This window comes from Lepus europaeus, chromosome 8 (assembly GCF_033115175.1).
Source record: "Lepus europaeus isolate LE1 chromosome 8, mLepTim1.pri, whole genome shotgun sequence".
Classification (NCBI taxonomy): Eukaryota; Metazoa; Chordata; class Mammalia; order Lagomorpha; family Leporidae; genus Lepus; species Lepus europaeus.
The window spans coordinates 91,899,495-91,914,605 of record NC_084834.1 but is presented as its reverse complement, the minus strand read 5'-3'; the positions used below and the strand labels follow the sequence as shown (position 1 = coordinate 91,914,605).

Here is a 15,111-nt window from a genome sequence, read left to right as displayed (position 1 = left end):
CTTATAGAAGACGAACTATATACCTACTAAGTAGGTAATATTGTGTGTTTCATTTATGCCAGTTAAATGTCCTTGGATCTGTATACATGGAGAATATAGTAAAAAGTAAAAGGTTGGACTAGGTCAGTGATCTGAGGATATTTAGGAAAAACAATCTTGGTTACACAATGCCTCTGTGTGATCCCGAAAGGTATGGGGATGTCCCTACCAGCAGGCAGCCAATTCCACAGCAAACAACAGCTAGGCATCCTTTAATCCAACTCATCTCTGGCATTATCCACCTGGAGATAGCATCAGATTCCACAGGTCGGGGGCCCAGACTCACAAGCCTGCCTTAGTTCAGATGCCGGTCAGGTCTAGGCCTCTAGAACATCTGACTGACTGGCTACAAATTGAAGATCCTACAATCTCCTTGTAAGGCTTGATTAAATTACTGGAGTGGCTTATAGGACCTAGGGAAACACTTTTTTTTTTTTTTTATAGCAAAATTTTAAAGGGTGCAAATAAACAGAAGAAGTGATCTGTAGGGCAAGACTTGGAAGGGTCCTGAGGGCAGGAGCTTCTGTCCCATGGAGTTGGGGGCTGGCACCCTCCCAACCCCTGGATGAGTACCCACAGTCCTGTGAGCCTGCACTTGTTCAGCTGCCCAGAAGCTCCCTGACCTGTAGGTCTCGGGTTTTTATAGAGACTTCATAGTATAAGCATGACTGAGGTATTGAAATGTGCCTAGACCAAAAGGGCGTGATCTGAGCCTAATACATTAAGTGAGGAAACCCAGCAAGACTCTTCTTGGCCTCCGCATAGCATTGCTTCTTCCTGGGTATGGAAAAGGGGCGGGGGGAGGGGAGTACTGTAGGATCTAGTATCAGGTCAGATATTAAGGCAGGTCAGAAAATTCCTTGATGGCCAGCTCCAAGATGGAGAGGGAAAGGATAGCATTTATCTTTAGTTTCTAAGACCTGACTTGGGGAATGTAAATTCTAGTTTCTGTGGCCTGCCCCAGAGAGGAAAAGGAGAACAGGTGAGAGGAGGGGAGAGAGAGCTTTATGACATGAGACTCACTTTTGTTGCTCTGAAGCTGCTTCAGCACCTGAGGACAAAGGCCAAATGCTTGAGGAAAAGGTAGTGCTTATCGTTGTAGTCATTCAGAAAGTAACAGGCGCCGTAGGCTTCCCAAGTCTTTTGACCACGACTTACAGAAAAACGTACATACCACGTTACATCGTGGGACATACAGAGTCATCCTTCCCAAAATACTCACAGAAGATGTTTCCTCGTACTGTATGTGGTGTCTTTTGATGTGTTTAAGTTCAATTCTATGCTATTTCAAAATACTGTTCACAAGCCACTGAACTGATTTTATGACCCGTCAACAGATTCTTTGTAGTTTGAAAAATTATTGTACCAGTGACTTACATTTTTCAACTCTGTAGTTGCCCAGATTTAAAACTATATTACCTGCAATTTATTTTATTATGTTTTCTGTCTAGATCTGGGTTGCTGAGCACTTTGGTTGGAGAGAAGTCTGTAACTCAAAGATGGGAGGTAAGCTTGATGAATATGTGAGCTTCCATAGTAATTTGTACTTAGAAGGCACGAGTCATAAAGTTAGAATTACTTTCGTCATCCAGAAGGTATTATGCCATACAGAAGACATTTTCTTTTTGTTCTATTGAGGAACAAAAATATTCTATTTCTTGAAATCTGTTAAAAAGAAACTGTCCTTTATTTTGCATATAAAGCTTTAAAAAGTAAACATAGTCGAAATAAATGATTGAATATTTATTATCTTTCCCAAGAGAGGTGAAATCAGCAACTTCCAGTATTTGATGCACTTGAACACATTGGCTGGCAGATCATATAATGATCTCATGCAGTATCCTGTCTTCCCCTGGATTCTTGCGGATTACGACTCAGAGGTAAATCTCAAATCATATTGCCCACATGGAACACATTATCAAAGACAAGTAAAACATACTGCAGTTGCCCAGATTTTGTTTGTTTGTGGTTTATTATTCTCTGCAGATGCAGGCACTTCCTTCCATAAGATGAAAATTGTTTTCTTTTGCATATATAAAAAGTTTAGTTGATTCATCCACTTATTGGTTATTGGACATGAATTCATAATCTCTATTCACTTTCTTTCTTTTTTTTTTAAAGATTTACTTGTTTGAAAGTCAGGGTTACACAGAGAGAGAAGGAAAGGCAGAGAGAGAGGTCTTCTATCCCCACTGGTTCACTCTCCAGATGGCTACAATGGCCGGAGCTGTGCCGATCCGAAGCCAGGAGCCAGAAGTTTCTTCCAGGTCTCCCACTTGGGTGCAGGGGCCCAAGGACTTGGGCCATCCTCCACTGCTTTCCCAGGCCATAGCAGAGAGTGGGATCAGAAGTGGAGCAGCCAGGACTTGAACTGGATCCCACATGGGATGCTGGCACTGCAGGCAGCGAGCAGCTTTACCCGCTATGCCTCCACACCAGCCCCTGTTCAATTTCCTTAAGTGCTAAATAATTTGCATCTATTGGTGGATGTCGGAACCTGTCAGTGAAATTTGAGTAGTTCACTGGAAGAATGGGAAGTGAATCTTCTGCAAAATATTCCTGCCACACAAAAGGAGCTTTTGTTACTATTCTAAGAAGCTTTGGGAGATTTCTAAAAATTCAACGTGTGCATGACTTAAGGTGGAAGATCAACAGCAAATGGGTGCACATGAGTGTTTAACATTCCACTTGTCCTCTGCCTCCTTTCTGGTAGCAGTCTTACAAGTTGTAAAACGACACAGTGACAGGCAAAATGAAAGAGGCTTCCCCGGTCTTGGATAAACAAACAAAAAAGGTTCATCTTAAAATTCAGAAATTCCTGGACTTTCTCATTCACTGGAATCAGGGCTGCTTGTATTATCACAGATTTAAACAGTGACACATTAGGAAGAAAGATTACGCTTCAGTCCTCAGGATTTTAGTCTAATGAAAGGTGGATGCATCCGAGCAGGCACAGGTGAGGACATTTGATAGGTGAATCTGCAGATTGCTCTGTGGTTACCGTGCACACCCCGTGCACTTTTGAGTAAATACAACAGAGAAGAGGAAGTCAGGTGCGAAGATTATTATTATGAAAATAACTTTAACTCAATAAGGGAAATTTAGAAGAAAATACAGATTTTTAAAGAGGTCTGGAGGCCCAAAAAGAATGCAGTTTGGTCAGGAGGAAGTGGGAAACTGTGTTAACATGTATTTAGATATTCTATGACAGGAACCTCTCAGATCCCATTGGTGAACCTTCCATTCTTGACCCTCATTCTGTAGTCCCCATCTCAGGAAATGGCACCAACATCCACGCTGGCATAAAGGCTAGAAATGACACTTCTGCTGCCCATGTCTGGTCAGTGGCCAAGGCGTGTCTACCTGCCAGGTTTCTTCCCAGCATCCTTTGTCTCCATCAGCATTGCAGGTGTCTCCTTTCAGCCCTCTTTCTCTTTCACTAGACCTTATAGCAACCTCCTAACCAGCTCACTGCTCTAGTCCCACCTTCCTCCACCACATCCTCTTTACTTTAGAGAGCTCCAAAAACACAAATCTAATTAAGCCACTCCCTATTTGGAATTGTTCAGTGAATCCTCATTAGTATTTGGGAGAGAGTTGAAAATCATCAGTACAGCAGTCTTTTCTATGTAGTGTCTTCTGTGTATCTTCTGTATGTGCTACTTGTCTGTATCCCTCACGCACTCCCAGCACTGCTATCCTGGGATACCCGTTTCCTCTTTCATGCAGTAGTTTCTCTCGTGCAGCCCCACCTGCCTGGAATTCACCCCAGTGCCCTCTGTGCACATCTTCTCCGCCTGTTAATCCAGCTGGCTAATTCTCTTCTAGAGGCTCTCACTTCAGCTCTGTCTTCTGTTCCCGCTTTGCCTTGTAGCTGTGTATCATGGTACTTCTTCCCCCTTTTTTATTATGGTGCCTTGTTTCAGAGCGAGTTGTGGTCCTGCTATTTTTCTGACCTAACTCAATTGTAAGGTCCTTGAACACACAGACTTACAAGTTTCCCTCTATTCCCAACTCCTGGAGCAATAACTGGTACTTAGCATGCTCTCTAAAGTTTATTGAATTAACAAAAATGTATATATGAAGTACTTTGCATATAGACTTTGAGAAGGCAAGTGTACTAACTTAATTTTGTAAATGTGGATCACTTTATCCTGCCTAAGATGTTTAGAAAGGGCACAGATTAAATATCTGCTAGGTACTTATTTCAAATTTCTACTTTTAAAGCCTCAGGGAGTACATTTTGGTTTCCTTTCAAATACATGAAGTAGGTCAGCTAGAGATGAGCTTCTAAAGTAATCTCTGGTCGGCTATAGAATCCATTTCATTTGGAAGCCACTTGATCTGTTAGGATGTTGTCTTCCAGGGGTGAGTGAATTACTGAGTGCTGTAGTTTATATCACTTCTAGGAAGAAATCCTGCAGAAATGAAGTTGGAGGGAAATGGGAGAGGGGCAGGGGGGTGTCACGGAAAGGAGATTTTATCTGTGGTTGTGGGGGTGATGATAATTGTGACGTGGAGCTTTGGTGTCCACAGCCTCCTGCTGTGCCCTTGCCAAGGTGTAGAAACACTTTCCCTCTCATTCCACATCCCCAGACCTGAACCCTGAGTGCCCTGCTATGTGAAACAATTTGCAAAGCAGTTGTCTTCACACTAAATCAAGTCCGAAACTGCCCTGTGCCTGTCTCTCAAGTAACGCGATCAACAGTAGGTCCAAGGCCTTGTGTTGGAGTCTAGGACTCCTGCTTTGGACTTAACAGATACTCACTCATTTATACGTTGTCATCACTCACCAGTCACTGTGTCCATGCTGATGAGCATGGAGGGTGTATAGTAATATGGAATTAAGTTTCATTTTATATTCTAGGAGGTGGATCTTACTAATCCCAAGACGTTTAGAAACCTGGCTAAGCCAATGGGAGCACAGACAGATGAACGATTAGCGCAGTATAAGAAGCGCTATAAAGACTGGGAGGATCCTAATGGTAAGCATCTTTCTCTGTCACTGGACTTTGTAACTCAGTTTCTAAAGTAAGCCATTTAGTGCTCTGACATCCTTATATCCATCCTCAAATTGCTTACATATCTTTCATCTATTGATGTGGTATATGTGCAAATATATACGTTATTAGAGAAGGGAATCCAGGTTTTACATGCCAGCTCCGGCCATGCTTAGAAGGTGTTTTTAGCGACTTGCCGGAGTTCTGGCAGAAAACAGTGGCATGGATCATACAGGATGGAAATTTCCCAGCATAATGTGCCTCTGTCTCTGATTCTGTTGGGTTTAGTCTAGGGATTACACTTTGAGAAACTGGCTCTCTTTTAACATTACTGAGGTTCTTTATGGAACCTTTCTTGCATTATAAATAAATTAATATATTTGTTATGTATTATGTTCAACACTTTTGTGTTTCCTACTCAGACAAAACAAACACAAAGGATAGGAAAAAAAAAAAACCTACATGTAAGCCTGTTAGCATTCCTGTGCACGTTCTTTTTCTCTCTGTGAAGTAGAATATGTAATAAAAATACATCAGATTGCATATTCATAGACAACAATTTAGAGAAATTAACACAAAAGCAGTTATAAGTAGTTGTAAGTCACTGTTCTGCTTTGGTGGAAAATGGTTTGCTGTCAAGGGGCAGCTATTACAATAAGCCTCAAAACATGAAAAGGTAGCAGTGCTCAGCTTTGGGGAAAGGCCACTGGATTATCCTTACTTTGGATGCTGCCAGATACTGTAAGTGAGGAACAGTGGTGCCATCATGAAGCATTCCTGCACCAAACGGCAGTACTAACTGTGTAGTCTCTGTTATCAGATGTGCTAACATTTCCAAACTCATTAATCACAACTTTATTTTTTTTTCCTCTCTTGCTTTCATGACCTCTGCATGTTCTTTAACAGGAGAAACTCCAGCATACCACTATGGGACGCACTATTCGTCTGCAATGATTGTGGCTTCTTACCTTGTAAGGATGGAGCCTTTCACCCAGATATTCTTAAGGCTACAGGTAAGACTTTCAGTTTGGAGTTTTACGTTCCGTTCAAGCCTTCTTTCTATTTAAGATTGGCACTTTTTTCTCATGCTGTTATCTTGCCTTACAAGAAGTCCTGTAGAGTTTTAATGATACAGTGATTAAACAGAATTAAAATGGAATGTCAATGAACCAAAGTTGGTGAGTAAAGGAGAATTAGAATAAGCAAGTGCCGGGGGATGAGGAGGGGTGTGGGGGGGCTTTCCTCAAATAGTTAAGTAGCATACATTTCTACCCAGGTACGGGAAATTCAGCCCTGACTGGTTTAATATGACAAATATTTTTTAAGAAGTGTTATGGTCCAGCTCATTTACTGCCTTCTCCATTACAATTAGTTTTCTCCATGCTTTCTTTCATTTATTCAACAAACATTTATTGAATACTTACTATATGGCAAGCACTGTTCTCGGTGCTTGGGATGACGTCAGTGAGCAAAGATAAAAACTTTTTGTGGTGGAACTTACATATTGTAGTTGAAGGAATGAGCCACACACAATAAAGAAGTAAATCATGAAGTGTTTTTTTTTAACAGTGTACAAAAATTTTTTTTAAGACTTATTTATTTATTTATTTATTTGAAAGTCAGAGTTACACCGAGAGAGGAGAGGCAGAGAGAGAGAGGTCTTCCATTGCTGTTTCACTCCCCAACTGACTGCAACAGCCAGAGCTGTGCTGATCCAAAGCCAGCAGCCAGGAGATTCTTCCAGGTCCCAGGCGGGTGCAGGGTCCCAAGGACTTGTGCCATCCTCCACTGCTTTCCCAGGGCATAGCAGAGAGCTGAATCGAAAGTGGAGCAGCTGGGACTAAAACGGGCACCCATATGGGATGCCGGCACCACAGGCGGCAGCTTTACCTGCTACGCCACAGCACCAGCCCCTGAAGTGTTTTTAAATGTGAAGAAATCTATAAGAAAAATATAGCTCAAGGGAAGTGGGGACTGGTGAGCAAAGCAGGGCAGGATGCAATTTTAAATACAGTGGACAAAAACAGGGCTGCTCTGAAAAACTCCTGAGGGAATTGAGGTAGATGGAAGAGCCAGTGTGAGGGCCTCTGGCAGGCACAGGCCTCAGATGGCTGAGGAGCACCAACATAACCAGCGTGTGCAGACTGGGATAAGTAAAGGGGAGAGTCCTGAGGGGTGAGGTTAGAAAGGAAATGGGCCAGTTTGGGGCAGGCCTTAGCAGCCGATGGATGGACTTTGGTATTTTCTGCAGTGAACATCCCATGACAAATGTACCATCCTCACTTAAAACACAACATAAGAGTTTGCTTGAAGGAGGGTAATATATCTTTAAGGCTACACAGGCGAAAGAAATTCTTTTTCTATTTGAATTTCTTGTATAAGTCTATAGTTTTTTTTTATCACCTCTCCAAATTCTTCATTTAACTCTCATTGGTATGGGAATTTGGATGTCATGTTAATGTATACATTAGGCAAACATGTATATAAATTGAATATGTCTAACAATAGATGGTTTAATTAACATGTTCCCTTAGCAGCGCATCATCAAACTAGGGAAAAACTCATACTTTCCTATAGTGTTCCCATGTCTCTAAAAACAAAATTATAAATGACTTTTTGAGATCCTTATATTTGGATTTCACTTTTATTGTAAAACAAATACATTGAGCATCCTTTACAAAGAATACTCCAAAGAGAATTAGATTAATTTTCTTTCTGTGATTATTTACAATTTTTGCTTATCTAACAGAGGAGAATGGGAAATTGAAATGTCACCAAGCATGTTTGAGGTTTTCAGTTCCCTGAACTGGACAGAAGCTGCAGGGTAGGCATGGTTCTGTGACAGAGGTGAAATGAAACCTTTCCATTCTGCCCACAGGGTGGCCACTTTGACCTGGCTGACCGGATGTTTCACAGTGTGCGCGAGGCCTGGTATTCTGCATCAAAGCACAACATGGCAGATGTCAAAGAACTTATCCCAGAGTTTTTTTACTTACCAGAATTCCTGTTCAATTCCAACAACTTTGACCTAGGTACGTAGAGCTACGGCAGTATTTTAGGAATCTTAGCCAAGAAAAGACCAATAGAAGTAAGTCGTTTTTCTGATGATTTTCCACAGGGGTCATTAACAACAAAAGACCTACTTGTAGTTTCAGTTGCTGTCACTCACTCCAAAGTATTTGTATAATTAACTATAAAAAGAAAAGGAAGCTAGCACCTCAGAGATCTGATTCAAACCTGGTATCTGAGAGACATTTAAAAATTGATGATTGCATCTTTTGTTCAGAATTCTGTTGTTCAGATAAAAACAAAGGTGAAGTGAAGATTTATATGAAAATTATCCCTATTGAATCACATTAATTGACAAGAGAGGTTTATCAAAATTGTTCATGTGTTTTTTCAATCTAGTGTGTTGCCCTGGGCATTCTTCATTTATATGCTAACATGTTTTAAAATTAGAATTTCAGAATAAGTAAATCCCTTTTCTTTATCCTGTTATGGTTCTATTTTATAAGACAAAGTCAGCATTTATAAAAAGGAGAAAAATTTCGCTGGTACCTTTTTTTTATATTATCTGGCAGTTAGAGGAAATAGATTTGACTTTGGCCACAGTTTCTTGGAACACAATTTGCTGATATATGCTTCTGAGTATTTCTTTTAAAACAGCAAAATTCTGTTATTTCCACTTTAGAACCTTGCCAGATATTGTTCTGTTTTCATATTTTTAATAACCTATATTTTCAACTTATTTTAAAGAATTCAGCATATAAATCATTACTATACTATAACCTCTGAATTTGCATTCAGAGAAATAGTTGCATCCTATACATTTGCATGATTTTTCTTGTTAAAATTTTCAAAAATAATTTTTACTTAATTGTCTATCAGCAGCCCTCACTTTATTAAATGGAATGCACTGGGAAATATAATGCACCCCTCTCGACAGCCCTGGCAGAAGTTCTTATGACCTCTCATTGGGCCTGGAGCTATCACTGAGCAGGAGTAGAATAAATGGTTAGCAAGAAAGATCAAGAAATACATACTATAGCATTGAATATGGGTACATATTAGTGTTTCCTTACGTTCACTTTTAATTCCCCTGAAGATGGCTACCTTCTTCCCTAAGGACACCACTTTCAAAGAGATAGATATGGAACAGTACAGAAAGAAAGCAGAAATATTGGTCTTAGTCACAATCATCTGTGATACAGAAGTATTCTAGCCAGACCATTTCCAAACCCAGCCAATCTGCTCTTCAAATAAGTGACTGAAGAAGCATCATATATCCTCATCATGTTCAGCTTTATAATGCATATTCTTTCTTGAAATCACATGCTATGAAAAACACTATTTGCATATAAAAGCTAAAACCACACACACACACACACACAAAAACCCAAACCATAAAAAAACATAGGGTTAAGTCTTTGTAGGTCCATAGATAATATTTCCAAAGCATAAGCAACAACAACAAAAGGTAAAAGAGACTTCATCAAAATTGAAAACTGTGAAAATGCAGTCTATAGGATGGGAGAAATGCAAGTGATATATCTGGTAAGGGTCTAGTATCCAGAATATAAACTGTTAGAATTCGACAACAAAAAGAGTAACAACCCAGTTGAAAAATGGGCAAGGGACTTGAATATACATTTCTTCAAAGAAATTATACAAATGTCCAGAAGTATTCAACATCAGAGAAATGCAACTCAAAACCATAGTGAGGCACCATTTCACATCCTGTAGAATGGTGATGGGGGGAGGGACAGGTCACAGAAAATAACAAGGATACGGAGAAAGTAGAATCCTCGTACATTAGGATTGCTGGTGGCAATGCAGAATGGTTCATCCACTGTGGGATGTAGTTTGGCAATTCCTCTAAAAGCTAAACACAGCATTCCCGTATTACCTACCAATTCCACTCCAAGACATGTAGAATTGAAAACAGGAGCTCCAGCACAAATGTGCACAAGCATGTTCATAGCAACATTATTCCCAGTCACCAAATGGTGAAAACAGCCTAAATGTCTATCAAGGGATGAATTTTGGTATATGTAGACAATCCAACATTCAGCCATTAAAAGAAATGAAGTGTACTGATAAACGTACAACATGCATGAACCTTGAAAATGTTATGCTGAGTGAAAGAGGTCCAGTGTAGACGGTCACATAATGCATGGTTTCATTTGTAGGAAATAACCAAAATAGATAAATCTACAGAGACAGAACAGATTGGTGGTTACCAGGGTCTAGGAGGGAGGAATCTGGAGCAACTGCTTAAAGGGTACAAGGCTGCTTTTTAGACAGTAAAAATTCCTTGGGATTAGATCCAAAGGGTGTTTGCATCGCATTGTGAGTGTACTAAACACTAAATTACTTTAAAGTAGTTAATTTGGTTATGTGAATTTCACATCAACAGGAAAAAAAAAAAAAAAACAAAAACATGACACTGTTTGCAAATCCACCCAGAAAAGGTAGTGAATGGCATAAAAGAGCACTTGGGTCTCAGACCTCACCCTGCTCTGAGTACTTATAACCTTGGAGTCTGCTTGCTCTCACATCCTTGGATGCACCTAGAGAAAGGCTGAAGAGCAGCAGAATTAGACCAGGACTTCTCTACCAGTCTGTGTATTCCTAGCTATTTTTAAATAGCAGATACTGCTAATAAAATTGTATCACATAAGTATTCAAGGATTATAACAAAATACTGAAAAGTAGTTTCTATCTCAATTAGCCTGGTGATTATTACCTGTTTTTTATCATCCAAAAATCATCCCTAGAAGTTATTTCAGGGGATTGAAGGGCAAATACAAGTGGGGGAAGGGCGAATGGATATTATAACTTGATTTATTTTTTAGTCATAAGGTATAATTTCCAACCAGGTCAAGAAATTCCTCTAAGCATTAAAACTGACTTTGTGTCTCCCAATTAATAGCACATTGTGAATGATCCATCAAATAACACTGGAACAAGACTTTCTAAAGACAATATTTTTATTGGCTTTTGCTTGGAATTGGTTTTGTATTCTAAAATTTGAAAAACTGCGCTGCTCTATAAAAATTTCTGATATGACTATTTGTTTAACCAACTGCTGTTAAGCTAGTATGTCAACATTATTGTTTAGAGAGTCATTTTTTACAATGGAAATCTGATTTGTTCCTATGAAACATAACTAGGTAAGCTAAAATGACTTTTTTGGTGTTATTTTTTAAAAATAAGAAAAAGAACCTGTTTCCTTAGATGCCAGTTTCATTGACTATGTTTTGTTGTGGATAGATTTCATAAAAAATGATTTCTTTATGCTTTAGACATTATCTGGCTGTGACCTAAAAATAACAGTTTATGTAGAACAAATGTTCTACATTTCTGAGGTTTTTATTGCAACATGATATTTTTATTCCTGCCAGGTAACCCTCGTAATCACTCCAAATATTTTTCTTCTGTTAAATGATGCAATAACAACAAAGAAGTTATCTTGCATGAAATTTCATTTTCTAAGTATATTCATTTATTTTATTTGGAAGATGTAGTGGCAGAGAGACAGAGAGCAAGACAGAATCCTTTATCTGCTGGGTCTTTTTTTTTTTTTTTGACAGGCAGAGTTAGTGAGAGAGAGACAAAGGTCTTCCTTCCATTGTTTCACCCCCCAAATGGCCGCAAAGGCCTGCGCGCTGCGCCGATATGAAGCCAGGGACCAGGTGCTTCCTCCTGGTCTCCCATGTGGGTGCAGGGGCCAAGGACCTGGGCCATCCTCCACTGCCTTCCCGGGCCACAGCAGAGAGCAGGACTGGAAGAGGAGCAACCGGGACAGAATCTGGCGCCCCGACCGGGACAAGAACCCGGTGTGCCAGCGCCACAGGCAGAGGATTAGCCTAGTGAGCCGCAGCACCAGCCAATCTGCTGGGTCTTTTACCAAATGCTGACAACAGCTAGGCCTGAATCAGGCTAAAGCCTGGAACCAGTAAGTCCAACTCGGTCTCCATATGGCAATGGTGCAGGGGCCCAAAGACATGAACGGTTATCTATTGCCTCCCAGTGTGAATTTGTAGGAAGCTGAATCAAAATCAGAGATGGGGCTCAATCCCAGGCATCCAGTATGGGATGTGGGTATCCCTTATGGTCACTTAACCTGCTGCACCAGCATGTTCACCTCAGATCTTATCTTTTTACATGAGAATCCTTATTGCCAAATACATATCAGTTCTACAGAGCTCTCTCATGAACCTAAAAGTCAGAAATGTGAAAAACCTCATGTGTTGTAGTTACCTCTCAGAGATTGTCCAGGAGCCTCAGAACAGCAGCCTCATAGAGTTTCATTGTAAAGGAGTGTTGTGGGCGGTTTCAGAAATGTGCCTGCTGCCCTTCTTAGAGAAGGACAGTGCATGTGAACGCATTGAAACCTCTGAGGAGCCTTACAGGAAAAAGACAAAACCATGCTTAAACTTGCATAACTCAGCATGCACTAAAGAGTCACTTGCTAGCACTTTGTAAATCTTTCTATGGGAGTGTTTTAAGGAGCAGTATGGGGGAAATGCAGTGTACATAATCTCTTAGGGTCCTTTGTGGTGGTACAATTTTATAGTCTGGTAATGAATCTAACCCACTGTTTCCCTGTCACTTTATTATACCATGCTTTCTTTCATTTTCTTTTTAATATATCCAATTGCATAGGCTGTAAACAAAATGGCACTAAGCTTGGAGATGTCATTCTTCCACCCTGGGCAAAAGGGGACCCGCGAGAATTCATCAGAGTCCACCGCGAGGTAATGTGGTTCAAGTTGGGTTTCTCTTGGCTGCTGACCACACACAGAGCTAACATCATCTTTATGGATTTTCCCCTGAGTTTGTCTTGACCACTAGTCAAGTCGCTTTTACCTTGTGCTCATGTTCTAAAGGCCAACCATGAAGGAGCCTTTTTTTCGAATTGCAGGCTTTGGAGTGTGACTACGTGAGTGCCCATCTCCATGAGTGGATTGACTTAATCTTTGGCTATAAACAGCAAGGCCCTGCTGCAGTAGAAGCTGTAAATGTCTTCCATCATCTTTTCTATGAGGGCCAAGTGGATATTTACAACATCAATGACCCACTAAAGGAGACAGCCACCATCGGCTTCATTAATAACTTTGGTCAGATCCCTAAACAGGTATGGATTTTCTGTTCTTACATCAGAGTACTCTTTTGTAAATTCTGTTACATTCTCGAAAAGATAGATGACCATATTATAATTTGTAATGAGACTAAGTTAATTAAGTACAATAAATATCACCCATTAGCTTCAATAGATTCCTAGACCACTGCTTTCTCCTCACTTTTATAGTCCATATAAATAAAACTTCTGTTGTCTAAATAGAATTATCACTTCCAGATTAGAGCAGGGTGTGTTTCCCTGTACTTGTCTAAACCTAATAGAACGGCCCTTGCTGGCCAAAATGCACACAGAAAGAAGGGTTCTACCTTGATGTCAGTGGGAAGCCATTGTTGATTTTAGGCAGGGAAATGATGTCATATTTAAACTTTGAAAGTTCATTCTGGCCTCAATTCCTCTCTTTCTGTCAGTCTCCCACACATGCACACAGACTACAGGTGTGAAATTATGGGCAGAGGACCAATTAGGAAACTATTATAGTGCATCAGGGAATGGTTGATGGTGGCTTGGGTTAGAGTCTCAGCATGGGTGTAGTTAAGTGCTGTGCTGTGAGGGCACATGCCATAGGCATGCCCAGCACCTGTCAATGGCTGCTGTCAGCAGGACTACAACCTGGAGAACAAGAGCTAAAGCTCTCAGCACTCAGCTTCTGTAGAGTCTTGATCTCATGTTCAGTGATGAGCAAATCTTAATTAAGAGACTTCATCCCCAGGGCTCAGGGAAGGCAGAAGGGTAGGATGCCCTGAGAATTAACTGCAGCACAGCCTGGACATTACCCCTTTGCCCAGCTGCTCGAACCACCCACTTTCACTCAAGTGCTGTTAGCTCTGCACTTTGGCACTGACCGCATATATTATTTTAAAGATTCATTCATTCATTCATTTTGAAAGGCAGAGTTACAGAGAGATGGGTAGACACAGAGAGGGAGATCTTCCATCTTCTGGTTGTCTCCTCAGATGGCTACAATGGCCAGCACTGGGCCAGGGTGAAGCCAGGAGCCAGGAGCTTTGTCTGGGTCTCCCACATGGGCCCAAACACTGGGGGCGTTTTCCACTGCTTTCCCAAGCCATTAGCAGGAAGCTTGATCAGAAGTGGAACAGCTGGGAAACAAACCAGTCCCCATGAAGGATGCTAGCATCACTTGTAGCAGCTTAACTCACTGTGCCATAATGCTGGCCCCTGACTATGTATTTTCTGTTGCTGATTCAGGCATATCTCCTTGAGTCCTTTTTTGTATGTAAACCAACTCAGAGGTTTCCAAGGAAACACATTGTACGTAGGCAAGTCCTCATATGTGGGAAAGGCTGTGATAAACAGTAAGACTGCCCATGACCACACCTTCACAATGCAACCTGGTCCCCTACCAGAGGAAATTTGGAGTCACATCATTATTTACATCTGTGGGAGATAAAGGAGCCCTGATCTATGATCTTGTACACAGCTAAAATAGCAATAAAATGTATGAAGAGCCGGGAGCCTAGAATGGACACAAATACACAAAGTATGTGTTCTGTTTTCCCTCCTGGAAATTCACAGTGTCTAAATCACAAAGTGTGATGGTGGTGTACTTATCTAAAATCTCATTTCATATAAGGTTTCTCAGATATTTTCCTCAAATATTGATTTTCTGTATGACTGTTTAGAAGAGCTGCTAATATTTGAAAAATAAAATCTTACCCATTAATGTTTCTAACCCTGAGCAAAGATGCCAAAGATTTTATTTTCTCTTTTCCATTATAATATCAAAATTAAAAAATAATGTTGATGCTTTCATCAAATTAGTAGCACCTAAAAGACACCAAGTGATGTTGCTAAGTCACCCAGTGAAAGACCATGCTGAAGCCAGAAATAATCCAACTGGAGAAAAAGCCTAGCTGCCTCCAGTGACTCAGATTGAGTCAATAAAGGAATTTGTTAACTTGTAGGCAT

General features: G+C 40.5%; 1 protein-coding gene across 7 annotated transcripts in view; it reads left to right on the top strand.

Moving 5' to 3' along the window:
* The window catches only part of WDFY3 (WD repeat and FYVE domain containing 3), a 309,773-nt gene that overhangs the window by 273,194 nt on the left and 21,468 nt on the right, over nt 1–15,111 (top strand). For all 7 annotated transcript variants that reach the window (XM_062198528.1, XM_062198527.1, XM_062198530.1 and 4 more), the window contains 7 exons: nt 1,491–1,545; nt 1,800–1,919; nt 4,907–5,024; nt 5,946–6,052; nt 7,918–8,071; nt 12,708–12,799; nt 12,967–13,179. In XM_062198528.1, the coding sequence (XP_062054512.1) occupies nt 1,491–1,545; nt 1,800–1,919; nt 4,907–5,024; nt 5,946–6,052; nt 7,918–8,071; nt 12,708–12,799; nt 12,967–13,179 (859 nt within the window). The remainder of the gene's footprint in view (nt 1–1,490; nt 1,546–1,799; nt 1,920–4,906; nt 5,025–5,945; nt 6,053–7,917; nt 8,072–12,707; nt 12,800–12,966; nt 13,180–15,111) is intronic.